At 35.4% G+C, this 24,924-nt stretch overlaps 2 protein-coding genes and 1 pseudogene across 2 annotated transcripts; all 3 read left to right on the top strand.

Annotated features, from left to right (window-relative positions):
- Window positions 1-2,775: 2,775 nt before the first annotated feature.
- On the top strand, window positions 2,776-3,642 carry LOC127157556 (NAD(P)(+)--arginine ADP-ribosyltransferase 2-like). Its single transcript, XM_051100781.1, is given in 5 exon segments — window positions 2,776-2,826; window positions 2,902-3,073; window positions 3,076-3,275; window positions 3,278-3,380; window positions 3,383-3,642. Coding segments are annotated over 5 exon segments (786 nt in total).
- Window positions 3,643-9,241: 5,599 nt separating this feature from the next.
- Window positions 9,242-14,839, top strand: LOC127157535 (NAD(P)(+)--arginine ADP-ribosyltransferase 1-like; annotated as a pseudogene).
- A 3,134-nt stretch (window positions 14,840-17,973) lies between these two features.
- Window positions 17,974-18,802, top strand: LOC127162843 (serine protease inhibitor Kazal-type 1). Its single transcript, XM_051105722.1, has 4 exons — window positions 17,974-18,119; window positions 18,306-18,343; window positions 18,428-18,537; window positions 18,637-18,802. Exons 1-4 carry the CDS (start codon window positions 18,047-18,049, stop codon window positions 18,680-18,682), a joined length of 267 nt encoding a protein of 88 aa, XP_050961679.1. The 5' UTR covers window positions 17,974-18,046; the 3' UTR covers window positions 18,683-18,802.
- Window positions 18,803-24,924: the final 6,122 nt, after the last annotated feature.

The following is a 24,924-nucleotide window of genomic DNA, read 5'->3' as shown; positions in this document are numbered from 1 at the left end:
AAGCCACAGCCTGCTCAGGCCATCTCAGTCAAGCCACAGCCTGCTCAGGCCATCTCAGTCAAGCCACAGCCTGCTCAGGCCATCTCAGTCAAGCCACAGCCTGCTCAGGCCATCTCAGTCAAGCCACAGCCTGCTCAGGCCATCTCAGTCAAGCCACAGCCTGCTCAGGCCATCTCAGTCAAGCCACAGCCTGCTCAGGCCATCTCAGTCAAGCCACAGCCTGCTCAGGCCATCTCAGTCAAGCCACAGCCTGGTCACGTCATGTTTTCTGCTCCTGAGTCGGCACCCATCATGGCCGGTCTTCCCGAAGCGGTTTCAGACTCAAGTCACGCCCCGCCTGACGGCCCAGACTCAAGTCACGCCCCGCCTGACGGCCCAGACTCAAGTCACGCCCCGCCTGACGGCCCAGACTCAAGTCACGCCCCGCCTGACGGCCCAGACTCAAGTCACGCCCCGTCTGGTCCCAAGTCTGCTCCAGAGGTCCCGTCAGTTGGAGAAGCCGCGCCAATGCCTCCTGAGGTGTCAGCCGTGGCTGTGGATCCTCCCTTGAAGGTGGCGCCCCCCTACAAACTCTCTGCTTCTTCCCTCATTCTGTCTGCCTCCTCTGTCACTGTTCTCCCCAGGTCCCAGTCTATTATGCGGGTTCCTGCTCAGCCCTGGTGGGCCCTGGCGCCTCCTGTTCCGCCCTGGAGGGCCTCGGCGCCTCCTGCTCTGCCTCCGGTGCTGTCCTGGAAGGTCCCGGGGTCTCCTGCTCTGCCTCCGGCTCCGCCCTGGAAGGCTCCTGCTCCACCTCCGCTCTGGAGGGCTCTTGCTCCGCCTCCGGCCCCACCCTGGAGGGTACCTGCTCTGTCGGTCCTGCCTCAATCTCTGGGCTTCCCTCATGGACCTGGTCCTCCAGCCCTCGCCCTGTCTCGCTCCCACCCCACCGCTCCCTGGACTGTTGTTTCCCTCGAGCGTCTGGAAGCCGCTCCTTGGGGGGCTATGTCACGAATCTGGTCTGTGTCTCGTTGTCCACCAACCACCAGATGTCACTCTCGCATCACTTACACACTCTGACTGTCACTATCAATCTCGGACTGCATCTCCCATCCTCCACCGCTCTTATTGCGTCAGTCCCCGTGACCAATCAGGCATCCTTAAAAACCCCGCTCCCCCTCAGTGCACTCACGGAGTATTGTTGTTGTTATTGTTGTGTTTCCTAGTTCCCGGTTCCAAGTTCCTAGTGTTTAGTTCTATCGCCTGGTCTTCTCGTTCTCGTCTGTCTAGCCGCCTGCCTTTTGAACCCTCGCTCGTGTTTAAGGATTATTCCCTTCGCTCAGCCCCTTTATGGATTATGTTCGCCACGGATCGACCCACGCCTGACTCACGGACTTCTATTGTGCATCGCCCCAACATACCTGTTTGCTGTGATTTTGACCCTGCCTGTCTGACCATGTCTTTGCCTCGTCCATTAAATAAAAGTTCGCAATTGGATCCGCTTGCCTCTCGTCTCGTTCATCCCGTAACAGCGGCTTTATTAACCCTTTATTTTATTGTTTATTAAACCTGTGCAATGATGAGTTTCTCCATAAGCGTTCATCTCATGACACTCAAAACTGTTGCTAGCTAGCAGATAAATGAAAAAAATAAAAAATAAATAAATGAAAATACAATTAATTAGGTTTGTTCAATAAGATAAAAAAAGAAAAATAAAGTTTTTCTAGACCTCATGTAACAAACTTTCATTCAAAAGCTTTCCTCAATTTAATTAGGTTAAATGAACATTTTTGAATGTATGCATTTAAAATATACATAAGATTTTATACATGAGCCTATTACTCATCTTAGACAGGAACTCAGGGTTTGTGCTTGAAACCACATAGATCTTCACAAGAGTTGCTTTATCAGATGAGCTTGATGCATCAAGATTATTTTTTACAAGGTTTGAGCCTATTACTCATCGTAGACAGGAACTTTCAAGCAGTTTGTTTGAAACCACACAGACCTTGACCACACAGAAGTGTTGCATCAGATGAGCTTGATGCATCAGGATTAATTCAGGTTTATTTGATCTCACAGTGCCTGAAATACATTTCCAAATGTGAAAATTTACCACAAACATGTTTCAGATTGTCACTTATCTTGAACAATGCCTGTTTTATGGTAAATGAGCACTTCCTAAGTCGTTTTGCATTTTTAGGACAAATTTTAACGTATTCCCCACTAGTAAATCACTTTGGATAAAAGTGTCTGCTCAATGAATAAATGTAAATGTAAATGTAGTACATTTTCATCAGCAAATTCCATCATATTCCACTGTTACACATTTTGAGGAGATCAGGTTGAAAAAATCTAACATTCATGTTGGACAGGAACTCAAGAGTTTGTTCAGTGTGAAACCACACAAACACCAGATCACAAGTGATAATGATCTAAACCATTTAGATGAGCTAGATACATCACAATCACGCTATTATTTCTTAGCGCACACACATTATCAGGGATATAAAACAGCTGCTGGTTTGAAGAGTTGTTGTCGTCTGTATGTGAGCGACTGACTTTTCTCCTCTTGATGTAGCTCCTGAAAAATAAACAAAGAAAAACACAATCTGACAACAACAAAGAACAATATTCTCAGGTAAGTTTGGTGTTCACATGAAAGGTCAATGTACATATTGCTTTCTATTATGCTCAGAGTCACTGGTTTAGTATTTGTGAAATGCTGTTGTGCTTCCTGTCTTTCAGCATCTCTTCGCTAGATCTACTAGATCATCTGAGGGATTTGACTGAATCAAGATGCTGCTGATCATTGAAGGTCTTCTTCTCATTTCAGCTGTTCTACGACAGGTAAGATGGTGTTGTAGTATGAATATTACAGACATGAATACTGAGGATTGATTATTATGATTCATGCTGCTGCAGGATCACAGAGCTGCTGCTGCTGCTGAAGAATATCCATTGGATATGGCACTAAATTCTTTTGATGACCAATATAACGGCTGCAAAGAGAACATGGCAAACCGCGTGGAGACAAAATATCTAGAGAAGGAAATCAATAACTCACTTGATTTTAAAATTGCTTGGAAAAAAGGAAAGACTTTGTCAAGACCCCACATGACAAAGACCTGACAAAGAATCATTTAATCGCTATTTATGTGTATAGTGGCAGTAATGTATATCAGCAGTTTAATCGTGACACTCGTGACGGTAAAAGACTGTACAAACAAATGAGATACAAATGGTATTCACTTCACTTTCTGTTAACAGATGCAATACAGATTCTGAAGAAAACACAAAAAAATGTTATTCAACTTTTCGTGGTACCAAAGCTGAATTTGATAAGCATGTTCTGAACAAAGAGGTTCGTTTTGGCCAGTTTGCTTCATCCTCTCTTGATCGTAAAAAGCAAAGCGTTTTGGAACTAAATCTTGTTTTGAAATCCACACGTGTGAAGGTGCAGATGTGTCAAAATACTCTAAGCTTCGTCATGAGAAAGAGGTGCTGATTCCTCCATATGAGAAGTTTAAAGTCACTGCTGTCAAGACAAAAAAAGATCAGAAAGATCCCTGGTGTGACACTGTCTATGTGTTGAAAAGCTCTGGAAAGAAAAGTGACCTGAACTGTGCTCTATTCAAGAAACCAACAAAGACCATAATGAAGTAATGTGCTGTGCACTGAACAAAATGTATAAAATCAAATGATAAAATCATGTACATCAGTTCCACATATAAAGAATGTTTTTTTCCCCCTCAGTTTTATTCAATAATTCTTTGTCAGAAAATACAAGTTGTTTGTAACTTCAACATAATGAAATAAAGTTACTTTTAAGTGACCCAGTTCTGTGGCATTTATGTGTTATTCTCATTTATGTTATTCTAAAGCATTTCTTTATTTATACTTAGACATTTTGCTGAACAATTTTAGTGCTTGCTATAGCTAACTGCCAGCAATACCACTGCCACCAATACAGCTTGAACCAAAAAAAGTCATCTTCACAATAATTTTTATTATTATTATTATTTATTTATTTATTTATTTATTCTGTCAACTTACATATTTTAAAATAAAAACAGACTTAATATTTTTCAACGTAATCTTAATCAAGAGACTTAGAAGAGTTTCTGTGATGTTGGAGTTTTTGTGGTGTTCACTGTGCAGAAGAGTGAAGCTCTTTTTTGTTTTGTTGTGGTCAGCTTTACTAACACCATGACACTTAAAAATGAGCAATGCTTTTCTGAAGTGTTCATCTCACTATATTCAAGTCAAAAAATAGCTAGCAGTTAAATGAAAATGATTAATTTAAGTAGTAAAATACACTGAAAAATTGTAATTGTTTAACAAAACATCTAATTATTCAAGTCTTCTTATGTTAACTTTAGAAAAGCTTATCTCAGTTTGATTGAGTTCGTTGAAAATCTTCTGAATGTATGCGTTTGAAAAATATACGTATTTATACATGAGCTTACTCATCTTTGACAAACAGGAAGAGATCTTCCTACTTGAAACCACACAGAACAGACCTTCACAAGTACTGCTTTGGCAGATGAGATGAGAAGATTCACTTCTTCAATTATGGAAGCAGATTAGACTCATTAATAATTCACGCAAAACACAATGCACACATGCGTGTCCCAATTCACATGTATGTGAATTGAAATAAGACGATCAACAGCTGAATCGTAACTGGAACTATGGACTCGCACTGATGACGTAACGTGAGGTAGGAACTCCCACAACGGGTTATGATTGGTCGATCGACAGGCCCAAATCTGATTGGCTAAAGAGTACGAGTGACCCGCATGAGAGGAGTTCACTGCCAGGAAAGTCTCAAAAACAAACACGAAAGAAAGGCTATTCACACACTCACAGTCCGTGATACACTCGTGATTTTTAAACATTCAAAATTGTTGTACACAGTTGTAAATCTGTGAATTGTGTTTTGCAATTTCCGAAATGTATTTTATTTTTCATATTTTTTTCGTGCACGTGAATTGGGTTTCATGCATGTGAATTGGGACACGCATGTGTGCATCGTGTCTTTTGCGTGAATTATTAATGAGTCTAATCTGCTTCCATATTCAACTCTTAACTGTTCGAGCCGCATTATCAGAGACGTATCTCTGGTACAGCAAATAGTAGGGGAGTCTTTACTCATTCGTGTTGCCAGATTTTGTTAGAACAAAAACAGCAAACAAGAAAAAGTTCATAACAAACTGAAATAAATCCAAATACTTGAAATATGACCAAAATATCACGACACACAACTGCCCACTTTAATCAGTCCATAAACCAGATCGCTTCATGAGCCATGCACAAACAACAAGCCCAAAGATGCTTAAAATAATAGGACATGGCAATGCGCCACTGTTTCAGTTAAAATTGCAGAACATAATGAATTGTAATATTATTTCAGTAAGTGATTTGTTTTCTGTACACACAAAACCAGAATTTAGGAAATTCACGACCTTATTTTAATGCAGCTGTCACTCCTGAAACTTTACTTGGTCAGACTTTTTTTGAACCATATTGTAAAATGTAAAAACTATTGATGTAATGTGAATACAGCCCCACCTACTGGTCATTGTTTGAAATCCATTCAAATTCTTGTCTTGTCTTTATTATGGTCATTGTCTTTATTGACTTACAAAAACCAGTCTAAAAGCTCTGGATCTCAACCTTTTTGACTCCAGTTTCTACCTGATACAATTTTTCAGACCTTGGCATAACTAAAACAAAATGTAAAGTCATTAAAAATGATCAAATAATAAGAAAGCTTATTTTAATGCTTGTCTTATTTTAAATCATTTTGGTTATTTGCTGAGGCTGTTGCCTAGTAAAAATGACACTTGACATCAACGCAAGGCATGGTGATTTTATTTTTCATCAGCAAGTAACCAACACCAACATATCATAATTTATTTTGCTTTTGTTTAAAGTCTTTTACAAGTCTGGTACAATTATGTGGTCTTGTTTCAACATGTATATTTTTGTGAAAATGTATTTTGGTCTAATAATAATAGAAAAATAAATAAATAAAATTAATAAATAAACTATTGACTATTTTGTCAATAAAATTCATTTCGTAAGATGCTGGACATTTCCTACTAGACATCCAATCGATATAAGCAAAAACATTCCCCAACATAATCTCATGGAGCTTGTGTTCTAGTATGAATATTACAGACAGGAATGCTGATGATTGATCATTATCAGAGGATCACAGAGTTGCTGTTAAAAAAGATATTTCTGCTAAAAGCAATCATCTCTCTTTTTTTTTTTTTAACAATGTGAGCAAAGGTGATATCTGTGCATTTGCAACATCTGGTGGTGATTTCATGAATTATCTATTGCCATTTTTTTTTGCAATTTTACATACATTTCTATGTAATAAAAGAAAACGGAAGAATAAACTATAAATAAGACAATACTTTTCATTTATTTATTTATTTATTTATTTATAACAGGGCATCCACTGATGTATCCACCTCCTGTAAGGACTGGAGTTTGGTACTGAAAAATCAGATTCAGGGTCTCAACATTTCAAATTTCTTGATTATTTCACCAATTCTTCGAATTTCACTTTGTGTGATTTGACATCATGCAGGAAATTACACCTTACATCTATTCTTCTTTTTTTTTTTTTTTTTTTTTTTTTTTTTTTCCATTATTCTCATTATTCATTTTTTTTTTTTTTTCCCCCCAGTCCGCAAAATTTACAGGTATATGAAATGTGTATGTGAATCATGCTTAACTGGATACATTCTATGCATTTTTCAGGAAATGACCTCTTTCAAAGATTTTGATGTTTTGACATCTTTGTCATTTACTGGTCAAAATGTGTAAATTGTACTGAAACAGATTTAAGTTTTGTAATACGGTAGGTTGTCATCATTCACCTGCAACTTAAAACGTCACATAACCTTTTCACTTTTAGTACTCTGACAAAGTGTTAGACCTGTTTTCACAAAACAAAACAAAACATGAACAAAAAATAAGAAAAACTCACATCAATTTAAACATTTTTGGCAAACAAATAAAAATGTCAAGTTTCCAAAAGGTCGTTTAACAAGGAATCATTTAACTGCTATTCGTGTGTGGACACTGGTAAATATATATACTTTATCTTTGTCTTTTTAATGAAGAAACACTTCACTTTCTGTTAACGGCAGCAATACAGATTCTGAAGAAAAAATAACATAAATGCTATTCAACTTATCGTGGTACTAGAACTAATTTGATAAGCACGATTCGTTTCGGCTCATTTACGTCCTCCTCTCTTGATCCTAAAATAACAAAAGGTTTTGGAACTAAATCTTGTTTTGAAATCTACACTTGTGAAAGTGCTAAGATGACAAAATATTATCAGTATCCTTACATAAAAGAAGTGCGGATTCCTCCATATGAGAAGTTTAGAGTCACTGCTGTCAGGACAAACAATATTATAAAGATCTCTGGTGTGATACCGTTTACACTTTGAAAAGCTCTGAAGAACAAGTTACATGAAATGTGCTCTATTTAAGAAACACTAAAACAAGTGTTGCACTGAAAAAAAGTGCTCTGAATTGACATGATTTAATCATGTTTCACACAGTTCATTGTAGTTTTGCTTTTTTTAATTCAATAATTCTTTGTCAGAAAACAATTTGTTTTAACATTATGATTTAAAGTTCTTTTAAGTGACTCAATTTGATGTCCTTTAAGTGAATAAATGTGTGTAATTTCTTTCTTTATACATACATCTTTTTCCAGCACATTACTGAACAATTTTAGGACTTGCTTCATAGCTTTCATAATTGTGGTAAGAAGCACAGGTATATTTGTAGCAATAGCAAAAAAAAAACAAAAAAAAAAACGTATGGGTCAAAATGATCGATTTTTCATTGCTGCCCGTACTTACATTTTCAATGCTGATCTTTGGATCTTTCTAGCAAATCAGCATATTACAATGATTTCTGAAGGATCATGTGACAATGAAGACTGGAGTAATGATCCTGAAAATTGTATTATGTCTTCTTTTGAAGACATAATAAAATAAAAATCGATCATTTTGGCACACACAATGTATTTTTGGTTATTGCTACAAATATATCCATGCTATCCATGCTACTTAAGACTGGTTTTGTGGTCTGGGGTCACATATTTTATGCAGCATTGAACTCAAAAAGTCACTAAGCAGTTATCACACTACTGCTAACATTTATGTAGAGCTAAAAGCAAGTCCTAAAATTGATCAGTGATGTTCTGGCAAATGTATAAATGAAGAAATGACACACGCCTTTGCAGTGTTTTAAGTTAGTTAGCTGATTGGCATGTCACCATATTCTAATTTGTTGAGATATTAAAAGAGCTTAAAGAGACTTAAACTACTTTTTATTTAATACACAAGTTTCACAATTTGAGTTGAATTACTGAAATAAATGAATTTTTCCACGACATTCATTCTAATTTATTGAGATGCACCTGTAGATTGATCTCTGAATCATAGTCATTGTTGGAAAGGGTTCAAATACACAAAAATGCTGGAAAACCAAATAATTTGTGGGACCTGAAAGATTTTTCTGAAGAACAGCAGGCAGTTTCCCAGGACAAACAAGAGACTCATGAACAATTTGCAAAAAAAAACAAACAAACAAACACAGCTGTGGATCATTCAGGTAACAACAGTATTAAAAATCAAGTGTATGCAAACTTTTGAACATGGTAATTTTTATAAATTTAGCTATTATTTTCTCTTGTGGACTATACGTAAACATCTTTTATGTGAAATATTTTATTCAGGTCAGTACTAAAAAAAACAATAACATGCATTTCTATGATCCCTCTTATTTTGGTAAAATAATTAACAATTAAAAATATTTAAATTATATTTAAAGTGGCAGGATTCACTGACCTCATTCAAAGTCTAAAGGTCTGATAATATGGTCATATATGTTTATAACAGAAGAGATCTGAAAGATCAGTAACTTGCACTTGAATTATTTTAGTTCACTAATTCTTCATTAGAAAACAGTTTGTTCACATAATTTCTACATAATAGATAAATGTTTAAGTGACTCAATTCAATGGCCTCAGAGTAATTTTATATGTGTAATTAACTTTTGATTTATACATCTTTTGCATTTTGGATTGCTGTTCGTTATCTAGTTATCTGTTAAACCATGTTTATGAGTTTAAAGCAGATGTTCAAAGTGCAGGGAGAGAAATGTACTGTTCAGTGTTTGTACCCCATTTCTACACATCTGAGGGATTTGACTGAATCAAGATGCTGCTGATCATTGAAGCTCTTCTTCTCATTTCAGCTGCTCTAGGACAGGTAAGATGGTGTTCTAGTATGAATATTACAGACATGAATACTGATGATTGATCATTATGATTCCTGTTGCTGCAGGATCACAGAGCTGTTATAGAAGGAATGATATATCCATTGGATATGGCACTGGATTCTGTTGATGATCAATATATGGGCTGTACAGAGAAAATGCTACATCTGGTGCAGACAGTGTATCTGCGAGAAGAATTGTCTAACCCTCAATCTTCATTTGCAATAGCTTGGAAAGATGGCATTCACCATGCCAAACAACCAGAAGATAACTTGACAAAGAATCACTCTATTGCCATTTATGTGTACACTGATAATAGAGTATATAACGACTTCAACAAGGATGTTAGTGCTGGTAAACAAACATACAAAGACAGCACATTCAAATGGTATTCACTTCACTTTCTGTTAACAGAAGCAATACAGATTCTGAAGAAAACACAAAAAAGGATGCAAGTCAACTTATCGTGGTGCAAAAGTTGAATTTGACAAGGATGTTAAGGGCAAAAAAAGTTCGTTTTGGCTCATTTGCTTCATCCTCTCTTGATCGTGACACAGCACACGGATTTGGACCTATATCTTGTTTTGAAATCTACACTTGTAAAGGTGTTGATTTGTCTAAATATTCTAGTTATCCTGATGAGAGAGAGGTGCTGATTCCTCCATATGAGACGTTTAAAGTCACTGATGTCAAAACAAAAGATCAGGAAGGTGCCTGGTGTGACACTGTGTACACATTGAAAAGCTCAGGAAAAAGAAGTGACCTGAACTGTGCATTGTTTAACAGTGGAAGCCATGTTGCTGGTTTTAATGTTTTACTAATTATAGCATTATTTTCCAAAATGTTTATCTGCTAACCAGTTAACTTTTAGACACGGTATGTTTCTCATTTTGTAACTGAACCATGTTTAGTAAACGAGTATTGCAATGTAAGCGGTCTTACCTGAATATCAATAAAATATTCAACATTTTGTTTTATTGGATTTGTCATTGAGGGTTTATTTTTTGCTAAGCATATATGGTTGTCAACATAATTCACCATTTGCTCTCAACATTATTCATTCCCGTTAAAACTGTAAAATGGCAGTAAAATCTTTTGTGTTGCATTAACTGAAATTGTACAGTTCCCTGCATATTTTGCATTATGCTCCATTTTGCTTTGGTTCTGTGTTCTGCGTTGTCTTGCCCTAGTTAGTCTCTAGTTAGTCCTGTTCTCCTTGATTGCTTTTTTTTGTGTATTTAGGCTTTGTGTGTCCTTCCTTCCATTGTCTAGTCATGTATATGTTTATGTCCTGTTGGATTTATCATTAAAGACTGTGAGTTTTGAACTCTCCTGCATCTTGTACTTCCACTGCACAACTGTTACAATCACCGGCTGGGGTGCCCTGGTTGTCCACTAGAGGGCACTTGATTCCAGAATGTTTCTGCCTCACTAACTACATAATCTTAATGAAATGAACAAGCATATGCACATAGTGTGTTGAACATTGAGAGCTAAATTGCTGTATAACAGGGGTATCAAACTCAGTTCCTGGAGGGCTGCAGCCCTGCAGAGTTGATAGCCTGAAGGACTTGATTAGTTGGATCAGGTGTGTTTAATTAGGGTTGCATCTAAACTCTGCAGGACCAGAGTTTGACACCCCTGCTGTATAAGTATTTTGTACTCAGTATTTGTGGTTTAGTGAGACCTGATTTGGGTTTTTTTAATGTTAATTGAGATTAATTGTTTACACTTATACTTCTCTTTACCATGCAAGAAATCATACCTTGACAAAGGCTTTTTGCCAAAACCTTGTTATTGCTACTCTAAGCCCTTGATTTCACATGCTCCTGTGTGTTCTTAGATTTTTTCCATTGTTTCCTCTGTTGCCTGTGCTCTGGATATTAGTGTTTGGACCGCCCTCTCTATGCTTCGGACCTTTTGCCTGTTTTCACTGTGTTTGTGGATTACCCCCTAAAAACTCTGTTTGGATCTTCAATCTTTTGTCTCAAGTGAAGTCTATAACAACAACACTGTGATGGAAAACAGGACCAAAACTGAACTTAATAGTGGTTGGTTTCTTTCTTTCTTTCCTTGTTTGTGTGTTTTCCCCCATATAGACTTGTCTGCTGTATATCTTCACCTGCTCAAGCAGAAGGATCACACAGGGGATTACTAAGATCCAGCACACCAGACGCATTACCTGACTACATTACAAACAGGCCTTAATGAACAGGACTACATAACGCTAGACTAAACACCTTGGAAAAAAGTCCCGGGAAGGTCCTCGAGGGTGCTTCGCCGCATTTGTTGAGTAGGTGCTGGTGAATTGTGGATTGGCTTACACCAGGGGTGCCCAAACTCAGTCCTGGAGGGCTGAAATCTCACACCAAATTGGCAACCCTGCTTGCGATTTTAAACAAAGTTTCAGCTTTCAAATGTTGTAAGTTTTAATACCAATGCAATGGTAACCATACATTAACCATGGTCTTGCTACACTAACCATAGTTTAACCATGGTATTTGTAGAAAAACTATGGTTATACAAATGCTAATCAATGTGCAAAAAAAAACATGGTTACTGCACTTTTATTATAATAAAACCAGGGGCGTTTCTAGGATTTGAAAACATCTGGGGCTGGTGGCAAAACATCAGGGGCTAGTAGTGGTGGATGGGAGCTCACATTATAATTACATAAGATTTTGTTAGACACAGGTGGGTGAACCTGGATCCTTCTAGGGAGGTCCGGGGGGCATGCCCCCCAGGAAAAAAATAGATATATTTTAAAGTTAAATTCATTAATCTGGTGCACTTTGAGAGTTCAGAAATAAGAGATATATAAGTTAACCCATGTTCAGTGTGCAAACTGAACAAAGAAAAAAGGTTGATGACCTGACGCATCGGATCTTGAACTCATCGTGTAAGCAAAGTCATATTGTGCTTTTGATTTTAGTTCATATGACAGACACTTTGCCAAAGCAGTGGCACAAAACAACATTGTTACACTATGAAAAAATAGTAAATATTAATCACTGCAAATAGCAAACATATCAAAGTATTATTACAAAATTATAACTTTACAAAAATATATTACACAAATAAAAAACATTTAAAACTATATATTTGTATGCAAAAATAGGGCCCCATTTTTTTTTTTTTTTTCAAATTCCTTTTTTTTTCTAAATTCTGTTTTTTTTCTGTTTTAATTTTTTCTGGACTCCTTTTTAATGAGTAATTTTAATTTTATTCATCAGTAAACATGTCTAATTAATTAAAACAATGAAACTTATACAATTTAATGTCAGTTTATCAATAGTTATGTTTAGGGCCCTATGAAATGTTTTATTTTTATGTATATTTATATTATATTGTATATTTTATTGTTTTATTTGTTTTAGCATGTCTGTTTATTTAAATGCATAAAACAACTTTTATTTATTTCTACAACAGCCTTATGAAATTCTGTGTTGTGTATTTTAATTTTTTCTGGTTATGAAATAAAGGCATAAAATATTAATTTATCTTTTAATTCATGAAAATTAAATTTTATTTTTGGCAAACAAATGGGATGTACAAATAAAATTTAAAAGATGGAAGAAATGTTGTGTAACAAAGTTTTATTTATTTTTCATCAGTAGTAGTAGTAGTACTGTAGGTACATACATTTTACTAAATGATAGTAATGAATTTCTGCCACAATGTCTAAACAAGCTAAACCGAACTTTTATTTTGACGGGTTTCCGTGAATACCTTTACATTTCTGTGAATACACAACCCTGATTTACTAAATGAAACGGTGATCTGCTCACGAAGTACTCTCAGAGCAGTTCTGGAGATGTTGTTCATGCATTTTTTTATGGCAGACGCTGAAATCACAGCGAGCGTCACGCGCGCTTGTGTGTAGTAAAGGAAACCGCGCCTGCGTCTGCACAGTTCATTCATAAGAGACACGCAGAACATGCAGGATTCATATTTAAATGCTATTTTGCAGCATAACATTTACAGATACTAGTCTATATCGCGATTTGTTTGAAGTGTAATAACCGGCTTTTGATTCATTCATTCAAACTTTCACAAATTCCGTGAATTCCTCGAAATCATAAGGCGATACAAAAACAATCGGGGCTAAAGAAAAATGAATGATAGCCCTAACGACGCCCCTGAATAAAACCATGGTTAATTAACGTAAGGGTCAATACGGGTTTCTTGTATTTAACTCCTAGGTATTGCTTATAATGTAACCATACAGTTTACTTTTTTTTTTTTTTCAGTTAAATAAATTTTCTATATTTTAGTTAAATAATATTCATTTAATATTTTAAGGAGATCATTTAATACTAAATACTATTTGTCCAATAATTATGGTCCATTAATGAATTCAAATATGTATATATTTTTATATTTATATTACTTGTATTAAAATTAGTGTAGTATTTAAGGTTAAATAGAGAAAAGGGTTTTAAATTCCAATGCAAAGAGGCAAATTAGAGTCGTTTTGTGGTCTGAAAAAAAAAATAGTAATGCCATGGTTTACCCACTAGGTATCTGTATGGCTCTTTACTAAATATACATGTATATTTAAGTTTTTCATTTGAATAAATATTTAGAAATGATTAAACACTATATTTCAAATGTGAAATTTAAAAAGTTAATAACTTACATCATTTTTTAATTATAATTGTATAAATACACACAATGAATGCAAGCAAATACTGAATTTAAACCAAGTTTAAAATGGTGCTAAAAAAGACATTCAACTGCATTTTTATGCCCTTATATGTACAATCGAAAAATAAATAAATAAATAAATAAATCTCACTCCAAGCTGAACTTAAAAGTTGGCAACCCTGCCCAAACCAGCTAATAGGCATACTAGAAACTTTCCAGCAGCCGTGTTGTGGCATATTGGAGCAAAACTCTTAAGGACATCGGCCCTCCAGGACTGAGTTTGGGCACCCCTGGCTTACACCATCAACCCCGTGGAGGATATCACCGGCCCCACTCCCGATCCAGAGCCCAGCCAGCCATCACCCTGCTGCACGGAGTGTGTACCAGATTCCAGAGATGGAGAGATCGAGCCTGCTGTGATTTTTGAGCCATCACAAGAGAAAGTGACTGAGTCTACCATCACCCAGGACCCTGTTTACACGTCTGCCCAGGTGCATGTGCCGGCAACACTGCACATCTCCACGGGAGAACCGAAGGTGAGTTGTTGTAGGCCTCTCTGCTATTTAATACTCTGGAAGAGTATGATCTTCTGTTTCTCTCATCTCCTCTGGCTCCACCCAGCTTTGAATCTACTGTGTCTCTGCAGGTTCCGCCCAGCTCCTGTTGAGTTTCCACCCAGCCTCCTTCTCCCACCACCTCTTCCAGAATCCATCTGTTCCTCTGCCTTGCTTCTGCTGGCTCCTGTCAGTCTTTCAGCTCATCCTCAGTCTGCTCCACCTCAGGCCTTCCAGTCCCCACCTCCACCTCCAGAATGCCCTGTCTGCTGGACTTCACCTCAGCCCTCCAACCCATCGGCTCCGCTTAGGCTCCTTGCTCCCACGTGTCCATCATGACCCGTCATTCCACATTTTAACATTTCAGTGTTTAACTTCTTTTAGTATATGTATATGGTTATGTATAATTTAAATTAATCTATAAAATGTGAAAAATTAGGCTTTTTATACATGTGCTATATTTCTAATAAAATAAATATTTGTGTAATGTATTTGTAGTACACCAGTTTAATGGTGTGTGTGTTTACAGTTTTTTTTCCAACTACTTGCACACAAAATCTTTACTTGTCACACAATTTCTTAAATCTGACACTCAAACACCAGAACCACACACAAAATCTGCAAAACCATACTCTAATTCTCGGCCTTTGACTCAGTTGTCAATTTCATAAAACACTTTTTGCAAATGCAACACACAATTCTCTATAACACACAAAAATCTAACAGGAACACAACTGATCAAAATACACTGCAAACACGGATTGCTTTACTTAACACAAACCAATCATGGCTTTAGAATAGGCCTTGGAATATGCTTTGGAAGAATCACCTTTTTCAAAATTATGTTTGGTTTCTGTCCAACTACACATGGATAAATATTTTGAATATATTTTAAAAAGGTAATATATTGTAATGTACACAAAAGGCTAAATTTACAGCTTCATTACACCAGTCTTCAGTATCACATGATCCTTCAGAAATCATTTTAATATGCTGATTTGCTGATCAATAAACATTTATTATTACAGGTTTTCTCAATTGCTTAAACACATTTCTTGAAATTATGCCTCTTTTTTGCAAAACTCTAAACACAAATCCGTAACTTCTAACTCAATTCCCCAAACTGATTATATTCAGGTCAAAATGAAGCTCTGCACTCAAAACAACTCAATCTTGCTAAAAAAAAAAAAAACTTCGCTCTCAGGCACGACAAAAACAACCCTCAAAAACACACACACTACAACGCAGTTTTACACACTGATGAGATCGATTCAAAACAATACTACGAAAACTGGTATTAAGTGTTGCTTGGGGAAAAAAAAAAAAAAAAAAAAAAATCACATGATGAACACAACAAATGTATGCATTTGCAAGTGTTTTAATCCTTAATTTATTGTACTGTAGAATACAGCACAAAAAAAAAAAAAAAAAAAAAAAAAAAAAGATCAAATAATACAACAGCCTAGTAAAACTGACAATTATTTGACATCAAGGCAAGGCATGGCGATTCTATTTTTCATCAGCAAGTAACCAACACCAACAAATCATAATTTCTTTTGCTTTTGTTTAAAGTATTTTTTTTTTTTCCACATTAATGTTATACATCTGGTACAATTATGTGGTCTTGTTTCAATATGTGTATTTTTGTAAAAATGTATTTTGGTCTAATAATAAATAAAAAAAAAGAAGAAGAAAAAAAAAAAACACATAATAACTAAAACTAAAATGATGTGTCAATAAAATCCATTTCGTAAGATGCTGGACATTTCCTACTAGACATCCAATCCATATAAACAAAAACATAATTCCCCAATATAATCTCATGGAGATTATCTCTCTCTCTTTTTTAACAGTGTGAGCAAAGGTGCTATCTGTGCATTTGCATCATCTGGTGGTGATTTCATGAATTATCTATTGCCATTTTTTTTTTTTTTTTGCAATTTTACATACATTTCCTATGTAATAAAGGAAACAGAAGAATACACTATAAATAAGACAATAATTTTCCTTATATAAAAAAGAGTTAAATAGATTTAATTTCAATAAAAAAGTTATTTTAAAGTTATTTTAAAAAGTAAATTGCAACTTTGTGTGGATTTGACATCATGCAGGAAATTACACCTTACATCTATTCTTCTTTTTTTTCCCATTATTCAAATGAGTTTTTTTCACATTTCTAACCGGCGCGTTTCTTACCGGCATGCATCTTGCGGTGATCACCGGTGATCGATTCTGCGCAGAATTTGCTCATCTCAAACGAGTCTAATGTTCATCCTTTGATTTCTCCGTCCTCGCGTCTTTTGTTTGCGTCCTTCTCTGGCACCCTGAAGGAGTGGAACTAAGAAGCAAGGAAAGGAAACGAGGATGCACAAATAAGAAATGAGAAGCACTGATTAGCTTATTCATGTACGTTGTGTTGTGTACGTTGTGTCCGATGTGCAACGTTTTGCTACGGTTTCCGGGTTGAACGACATGTTTCCTGGAAATGGTGTGAAACGGGGTTTGAGATACGTTTTCTCTTGTTTGGTCGGTGTGTCAAAAATGTCAGCCCAATCAGCAGCAACATGTATATAAACCACGCGGTATTAAAGAGACACTAATTAATGTAACATAAATATATTATACATATTTATATACTTTTCTATTGTATTGTGGAGTGACACTTTCATGAATGTTTCTATACTCCTCTGATAATATAATGGTAAATATTACAATATCATAGCACAACAACAGTGATCAGCAATAATGATAAGCTTAATAACCCAGCAAGCAATTTTTGGTCTAAAAAAACGTATATTAGCCGTTGAAACACATCCTAGACTTCTAGGCTAAAATAAGGTTGTCATTGGGCTGTCAGTGAAAATTTAATAGACGTCTAAACATAGCCCTAGAATAGACTATACATATATATATATATATATATATATATATATATATAAATATAGAAATAAAACCAAACACCTTGTAAACGCTGTTGACTTTGCTTACATGATGAAATGTCATATATCTATATAGTATTTTGCCAAAAAATGACATGTAACTAAATTCAAGATTATTTGGTCTAGAAGTGGGTTACAAATAGCCAGACTATATCGGGTCTATAGTTAAACTAGACGTTGAAATGACGACTATTGCTAGCTGGGAAGGGTTACTCATAATAAAAATAATAAGGTCATATAGATCTCGGAGGTAAGGAGTGGATTATCCTTCACCTGAAATGTTTGTCTTTGTTTGTTTGGCAGTGACTGTAACATCGGGCTTATTTTGCAGTATTAAACACGTTTTTATACAGATTTCTTAATGCTCCGAAAATACTTCAAAAAGAACACGAAGAATGGCCTTCTCAACTGCCATAGTTGCAACTCTTGCGTCATCAGAACAGGGTGTTCAACGCACCACCGTTTCTGTTTGAAAAACGTTTTGCAACGTTTTGTCGGGGCTGAACACAAGGTAGAATTCGAGTGACACACTTTGTAAATGTGTAATCTCTCTGTGGGTGGGAGCAAAACTGCTTTAAAAGGAACTCAGCACTCCAAAGAGTGATTGATGACACAGTCAACACATCGGTGTATACAAGCAAACATGTTGGGACGTATTGTCTTGGTACTCTGCTTGGCAGGTGAGTCTGTAACAGATTTTGATAATAAGGAACATCAAAGTCTGATGTTTTGAGAGCATGCTTTGTAACATAAACAACGTGATCTTTTCTTTAATCCTTTTAAATCTAAACTACAGAAAAATATATAGCAGGCACTAACGGGATGAGATTTTTATTTCTGTGTGTGTTTTATATTTTTCTAAACAGCTTTGGTAGGAGCTACTCTCATCCATGGTGCCAGAACGGTGGGTTGAAGATTATAACCTATTCATGATGTTTTATTTTACAAGTGTACGTATCTAATGTATTCTGTGTACTTATGTTGGCAGCCAAAATGCTATAAGTACCAACTACACAGTTGTCCCCGTAATTACAAGCCTGTGTGTGGTACTGATGGAGTCACATACGCCAACGAATGCATGCTGTGTTTCACAAATATGTAAGTAGTTTGTAGTGTTTTGTTTTTATCTATGGATTGAATGTTTATAATGTTCTTACTGGTGTCCTTTTAAAATATTATTTGACTCTCTTGTCATAGGAAAAACGACGTCAACACGTTAATCGCCAAGAAGGGTGACTGCTGAGATGGATCCACTCTTTTATGTTCTGTAGATGTGACATGAAGGCTGGAACCACACGCTGTTTCCCCTGTTGTGTGTCATGTTTAAAACATCTGAATTCTTTAATAAAAACTTGCATAAGTATTTGCTTTGTATTTTTTTTTCTTTAGTTAAAATTGGCACTATTTATCACGACTCATGTAGCTGTCCTAGCTCTGACAGTAAGACATCAGTAAGGACATCATGGAGGGTATGGAGACTGTTGGAAAAATGTGGCATTATAAGAGTATGGGGTGAATGGTCTGTGTTTGAACTGAGTGAACTTCTATCCTGGGGCAGAAGCAACTTTTTTTGGCAACTGTTCTGATATATTGTAGCTATGTCAAATGTTGAAGTTCAGTCTGGCATGTTTGTTGCAGACATTTTAGATTTGAAATCGCTACAAAAACAATAGTTTTGTCAATATTTGATTAAATCATTTAGAATTCACTTTTAATAGAACCTTTGAGTGCTACAAAATTAAACTAGTTTATTAGGTTTATTAGTAAATTAGGTAGTTTTTAAATGAAACCGTCCAAAGCAAACTGAGAATTAATCAAACAGTACAAAAAAAAAATAATAATAATCAAATAATAGTAGTTCCAATGTCACACTGCATTTAATATCAACAGCACTGTAGATGTGTCTCTGGTACAAAAAATAGAGGGTGAGTCTTCACTCATTTGTTCATTTTTGTTGCCAGATATTACAAAAAAAAAAAAAAAAAAAACAAAACAAAAAACAAAAAAAAAAAAAAACAGCAAAACAAGAACAAGATTCATAATAACCTAAAAAAAATCTAAATATTTGGTATTTAAAATATGACCAAAATATTGTGACCCACAACTGCTCACTTTCATGAGCCATGCTCAAGCTACAAGCCCAAAGATGCTTAAAATAAGAAGACATGGCAACACTGCATGAGAAGCGGTCTGCAGAGCATAGGCTATACAGAAAATGACACCTCTGTCAACGGTGGTGTACATAAAATATTTTCTGCTATTTTCTCTTTTCAAGACTGTTTGGTAACAGTACACATGAGCAGATCATCTTATATTCACATATATACTTATGGCCATATCCGTAGTCTCAAAACGTATATTTGCAGAATTCCCTGTTTTCAAGGGAAGGATGCAGCAGTGAGATTTTGAGAAACATGTTGGTGTCTCCGCTTGGTAAAATTCAGTCCTGAAAGGAACCTATAGGCCTAACTATATATTGAACATGTTTAGTCCAGTTTCTTGAATTACCACAGACAATTCACACACATTTTAAGGCTTAAATTACTTGGACCAGATTGGACCTTCACGGAAAGGGCTCCAGCGCTGCTCCAATCAGACTGACTCCAAAATCCCACCCTTTATTCGACACATTCTCAAACCCAGAATTCAGATGACTCGTCTTGAAAAGACAGGAACCGCCGTATTGAAGGCAACACCTACAGACAGACAGTCTGTGAGAGAGACTCAAAGCTGGAGATGTTTGATCTTGTGTGTCACGCAAATGGAAGCAGAAACCTGACCCTTTACTCTCTACTGCCACCTTTTGACACCTTATTTTTTTGTATACATTTAGTGTCCAATAAAGTCTTCAGTTTTTCTCTCACCATCTGTGCTTTTGTCTTTTCTTAATGATTGGTTTGCCCAAATGATATAAAGGTGTTATGTGTGTCATGCTTAACAGTCAGAATTGTTAACAGAGATTTCTTATATTATAAACTGTTGTAACCCAGTCAGTGAATTGATGGTGTGGACAAGTGAAGCCTGTTCATTGTAAATTTTTGATTGTTTTTCTGTCAAAACAGCACCACCTATACTGGACACTGTCTGAAATCCATTATTTTTATTACAACAGCCATATCATGATTCATCTTTATGTATTCCTAGTCACTTTAAGATTTGGCTCAGATTATTAATGAGCTGGATCTCTCACCAGTCATAGATCTGACCTTGAACCGTTATAACCTAAATTATATTATAACCCTTTTTAGCAGTTTCAACTTAAAAAGTTAAGTTCAGCAGCTGCTTTAAAATTTTAAATCAGCTTAGTACTACAAGTCATTTCAACTCACTACAATAAATGTTAAAATGACTTGTACTTTTAAGTTGATTTAACTTAAAATTTTAAGGCAGCTGCTTAACTCACGTTTTTAAGTTGAAACTGGTGAAAACGTTTTATAGTGTAGAGCAGAAAGATAAAACTGATCCATCAGTATGCTGAGAGCTGATCAAAACATAATTCCCCACGTAGGAGGCGACGTTCTCGCAACCTTGCGCAACGTTCCCTAAAAGTTGTCTAAAGGTGACGAATGTCCCGAACATTTACAGAACATTGGAGACGTTCCTAAAACGTCCTCTTTTGATTACGAAAGTTCTGGTGCTCAATGTTCGTTATACGACTTAAGGGGGACGTTCCATTTTGGTTATTTTTTGGTCACATAAGAACGTTACAAAGAGGACATTTGGGACATTTAGAGAACGTTCTCACATGGTCCTCTTTTAGTCATATAATAACGTTCGCAATATGACTTTAGGAGGACGTTCTATATTGGTTATTCTGTGGTCATATAACAACGTTACAAAGAGGACATTTAGGACGTTAACAGAACGTTCTCACATGGTCCTCTTTTAGTCATATAATAACGTTCGCAATATGACTTTAGGAGGACGTTCTATATTGGTTATTCTGTGGTCATTTAACAACGTTACAAAGAGGACATTTAGGACGATAACAGAACGTTCTTACATGGTCCTCTTTTAGTCATACAATAACGTTTGCAATATGACTTTAGGAGGACGTTCTATATTTGGTCCTCTTTTAGTTATATAATAACGTTTGCAATATGACTTTAGGAGGACGTTCTATTTTGGTTATTCTATGGTCACATAAGAACGTTATAAAGAGCACATTCGGGACGTTAACAGAACGTTCTCACATGGTCCTCTTTTAGTCATATAATAACGTTCGCAATATGACTTTAGGAGGACGTTGTATTTTGGTTATTCTATGGTCACATAAGAACGTTATAAAGAGCACATTCGGGACGTTAACAGAACGTTCTCACATGGTCCTCTTTTAGTCATACAGGAACGTTCGCAATATGACTTTAGGAGGACGTTCTATATTGGTTATAATGTGGTCATATGAGAACGTTATAAAGAGGACATTCGGGACGTTAACAGAATACGTTCTTACATGGTCCTCTTGTAGTCATACAATAACGTTTGCAATATGACTTTAGGATGATGTTCTATATTTGGTCCTCTTTTAGTTATATAATAACGTTTGCAATATGACTTTAGGAGGACGTTCTATTTTGGTTATTCTATGGTCACATAAGAACGTTATATAGAGCACATTTTGGGACGTTATGGTCACATAAGAACGTTATATAGAGCACATGGTTAACCGTTATCACATTTCTTTTAGTCATACAGTAACCTTCGCAATATGACCTTAGCAGGACGTTCTATATTGGTTATTCTGTAGTCACATAAGAACGTCATAAAGATGACATTCGGGACGTTAACGGAACGTTATCACATGGTCCTCTTTTAGTCATACAGTAACCTTCACAATATGACTTTAGGAGGACGTTCTATATTGGTTATTCTATAGTCACATAAGAACGTCATAAAGAGGACATTCGGGACGTTAACAGAATACGTTCTTACATGGTTCTCTTTTAGTCATATAATAACGTTCACAATATGACTTTAGGAGGACGTTCTATTTTGGTTATTCTATAGTCACATAAGAACGTTATAAAGAGCACATTCGGGACGTTAACAGAACGTTCTCACATGGTCCTCGTTTAGTCATACAGTAACGTTCGCAATATGACTTTAGGAGGACGTTCTATATTTGGTCCTCTTTTAGTTATATAATAACGTTCGCAATATGACTTTAGGAGGACGTTCTATTTTGGTTATTCTATGGTCACATAAGAACGTTATAAAGAGGACATTCGGGACGTTAACAGAACGTTCTCACATGGTCCTCTTTTAGTCATATAATAACGTTCACAAAATGACTTTAGGAGGACGTTCTATTTTGGTTATTCTATGGTCACATAAGAACGTTATATAAAGAGGACATTCGGGACGTTAACAGAACGTTCTTACATGGTCCTCTTTTAGTCATACAATAACGTTCGCAATAAGACTTTAGGAGGCAGTTCTATATTGGTTAATCTCTGGTCACATAAGAACGTTTAAAAAAAAGGACATTTTGGACGTTAACAGCACGTTTACAATTTTTTTAATATGTACAATGTATTAATCCAATCACAAAGGTCCGGTATACTGTGAAGCGATCCAGCTGTTCATCCCAGCATCCGTTGATCAATACTGAGGCTTTTTTTTCTTCACCAGCTGAGAGCCTTCTACGGTGAGTAACGTTATTTCTGCTAAATTAATTATATATCATGGAAAGTTACTGTAATAATAGTTTTCTGAAAAAGAAGTACACGTTCCATTACTAAGCTAATATTGTGAACATACTTTGCTAAACCAAAGTATTAAAGTTTAGCAACATGATCTCATGAGAATTCGTATCTGTTTTATGTAAAACTTTATGTGCATAGACACTGAAAAATACTTCTGTTTACAGCATTAAGGCAATGAAATCGCGGTATTAACATTTTTATTATATTTGTTGTCATACCAAGGCAATATGTTTCCAAATGCATTTATTAAATTAAGTTTACTCATTTACTTAATATGAAAAATAACATTTCGTTTTTATATAAAAAAAAAGTCTGCTCTGCTCACCAAGCCTGCATTTATTTGATCCAAAGTACAGCAAAAACAGTAGCATTTTGAAATATTTTTACTATTTAGAATAACTTTTTTTGATTTGAATATATTTTAAAATGTAATTTTATTCCTGTGATTTCAAAGCTGCATTCTTTGCACCTTTACTCTAGTCACATGATCCTTCAGAAATCATTCTAATATTCTGATTTGCTGCTCAAAAAACATTTAATATAATTATTATGTTGAAAACAGCAGAGTATATTTTTTCAGCATTTATCTAAAATGGATATCTTTTGTAACTTTATAAATGTCTTTATCATCACTTTTGATCAATTTATGGAGCATTTTTGCAAAATAAAAGTGATTAATTCCTTTAATTCTTTCCAATAAATAAATAAATAAAATACTGATGCAAGGTTTTGAATAATACAGTGATAATGCTGATCTGAAAAAAATTACTAAACTGTTTTAATTATTTATAATAGTACTAATAAATAAATAAATGTTGCTTGAGCAGCAAATCAACATATTAAAATGATTTCTGAAGGATCATGTGACACTGAAGACTGAAGTAATGCTGAAAATGTAACTGAAAAAAATTACAGTTTAAAATATATTCAAATAGAAAGCAGTTATTTTAAATGGTAAAACTATTTCACAGTATTACTGCTTTTGCTGTACTTTGAATCAAATAAATGCAGGCTTGGTGAGACTTCTTTAAAAAAATATTAATAATCTTACTGTTCTAAAACTTTTAACTGGTAGTGTAAGTTCATAGTTTTAACAAGATGGTTTTTTTTTCACCATATAAAATATTTTTGTTGTTAGGATATACAAAAATATTTTATAGCGGGAAACTGTTCTATGCAACTATGTTAAACCCACGCATGAAGTATGGAAGTAAGTAAAGTGTGTATATCGTATATGAAAAAAAAAAAGTATTAAATGTCAAAGTTGCACACGGAAAAGTAAAAATAAATAAATGACATCACAATTGTATGTTATTTTGTATTTAGTACTGTCCTGAATAAGCTATTTCACATAACATGTTTATATATATACTCTACGAGACAAAATAATAACTGAATTTATAAAAATGACCCCATTCAAAAGTTTACATACCCTTGAATCTTAATACTGTTTGCCATTTTCTGGATGTTTTAATGTTTTGTGATGATTGTTCATCATTCCCTTGTTTGTCCTGAGCAGTTCAACTGCCTCCTGTTTTTCAGAAAAATCCTCCAGCTCCTACACATTCTTTAGTTTCCCAGCATCTTCTGCATATGTGATCCATACGTGATGATTTTGAGATCCATCTTTTTACACTTAGGGCAACTGAAGGACTCATACATTACTATTATATAACTTGAACATATTTACTGATGCTCAAGAAGGAAACACAATGCATTAAGAGCCAGAGGGTGTAAACTTTTGAACAGGATGATGACCTGTAATTTTATATTTTATTTT

Source organism: Labeo rohita, chromosome 3, assembly GCF_022985175.1.
Source record: "Labeo rohita strain BAU-BD-2019 chromosome 3, IGBB_LRoh.1.0, whole genome shotgun sequence".
Lineage (NCBI taxonomy): Eukaryota > Metazoa > Chordata > Actinopteri > Cypriniformes > Cyprinidae > Labeo > Labeo rohita.
Note: the sequence above shows the minus strand (reverse complement) of the source record. Positions and strands in the feature narration are given on the sequence as shown.

Bases quoted from the DNA above. Each gene is read 5' to 3' on its own strand.
- LOC127162843 (XM_051105722.1), top strand. From the start codon at position 18,047: ATGACACAGTCAACACATCGGTGTATACAAGCAAACATGTTGGGACGT. The intron at 18,344-18,427 runs GTGGGTTGAAGA...TTATGTTGGCAG, and splicing joins TCATCCATGGTGCCAGAACG to CCAAAATGCTATAAGTACCA. The intron at 18,538-18,636 runs GTAAGTAGTTTG...CTCTTGTCATAG, and splicing joins ATGCTGTGTTTCACAAATAT to GAAAAACGACGTCAACACGT.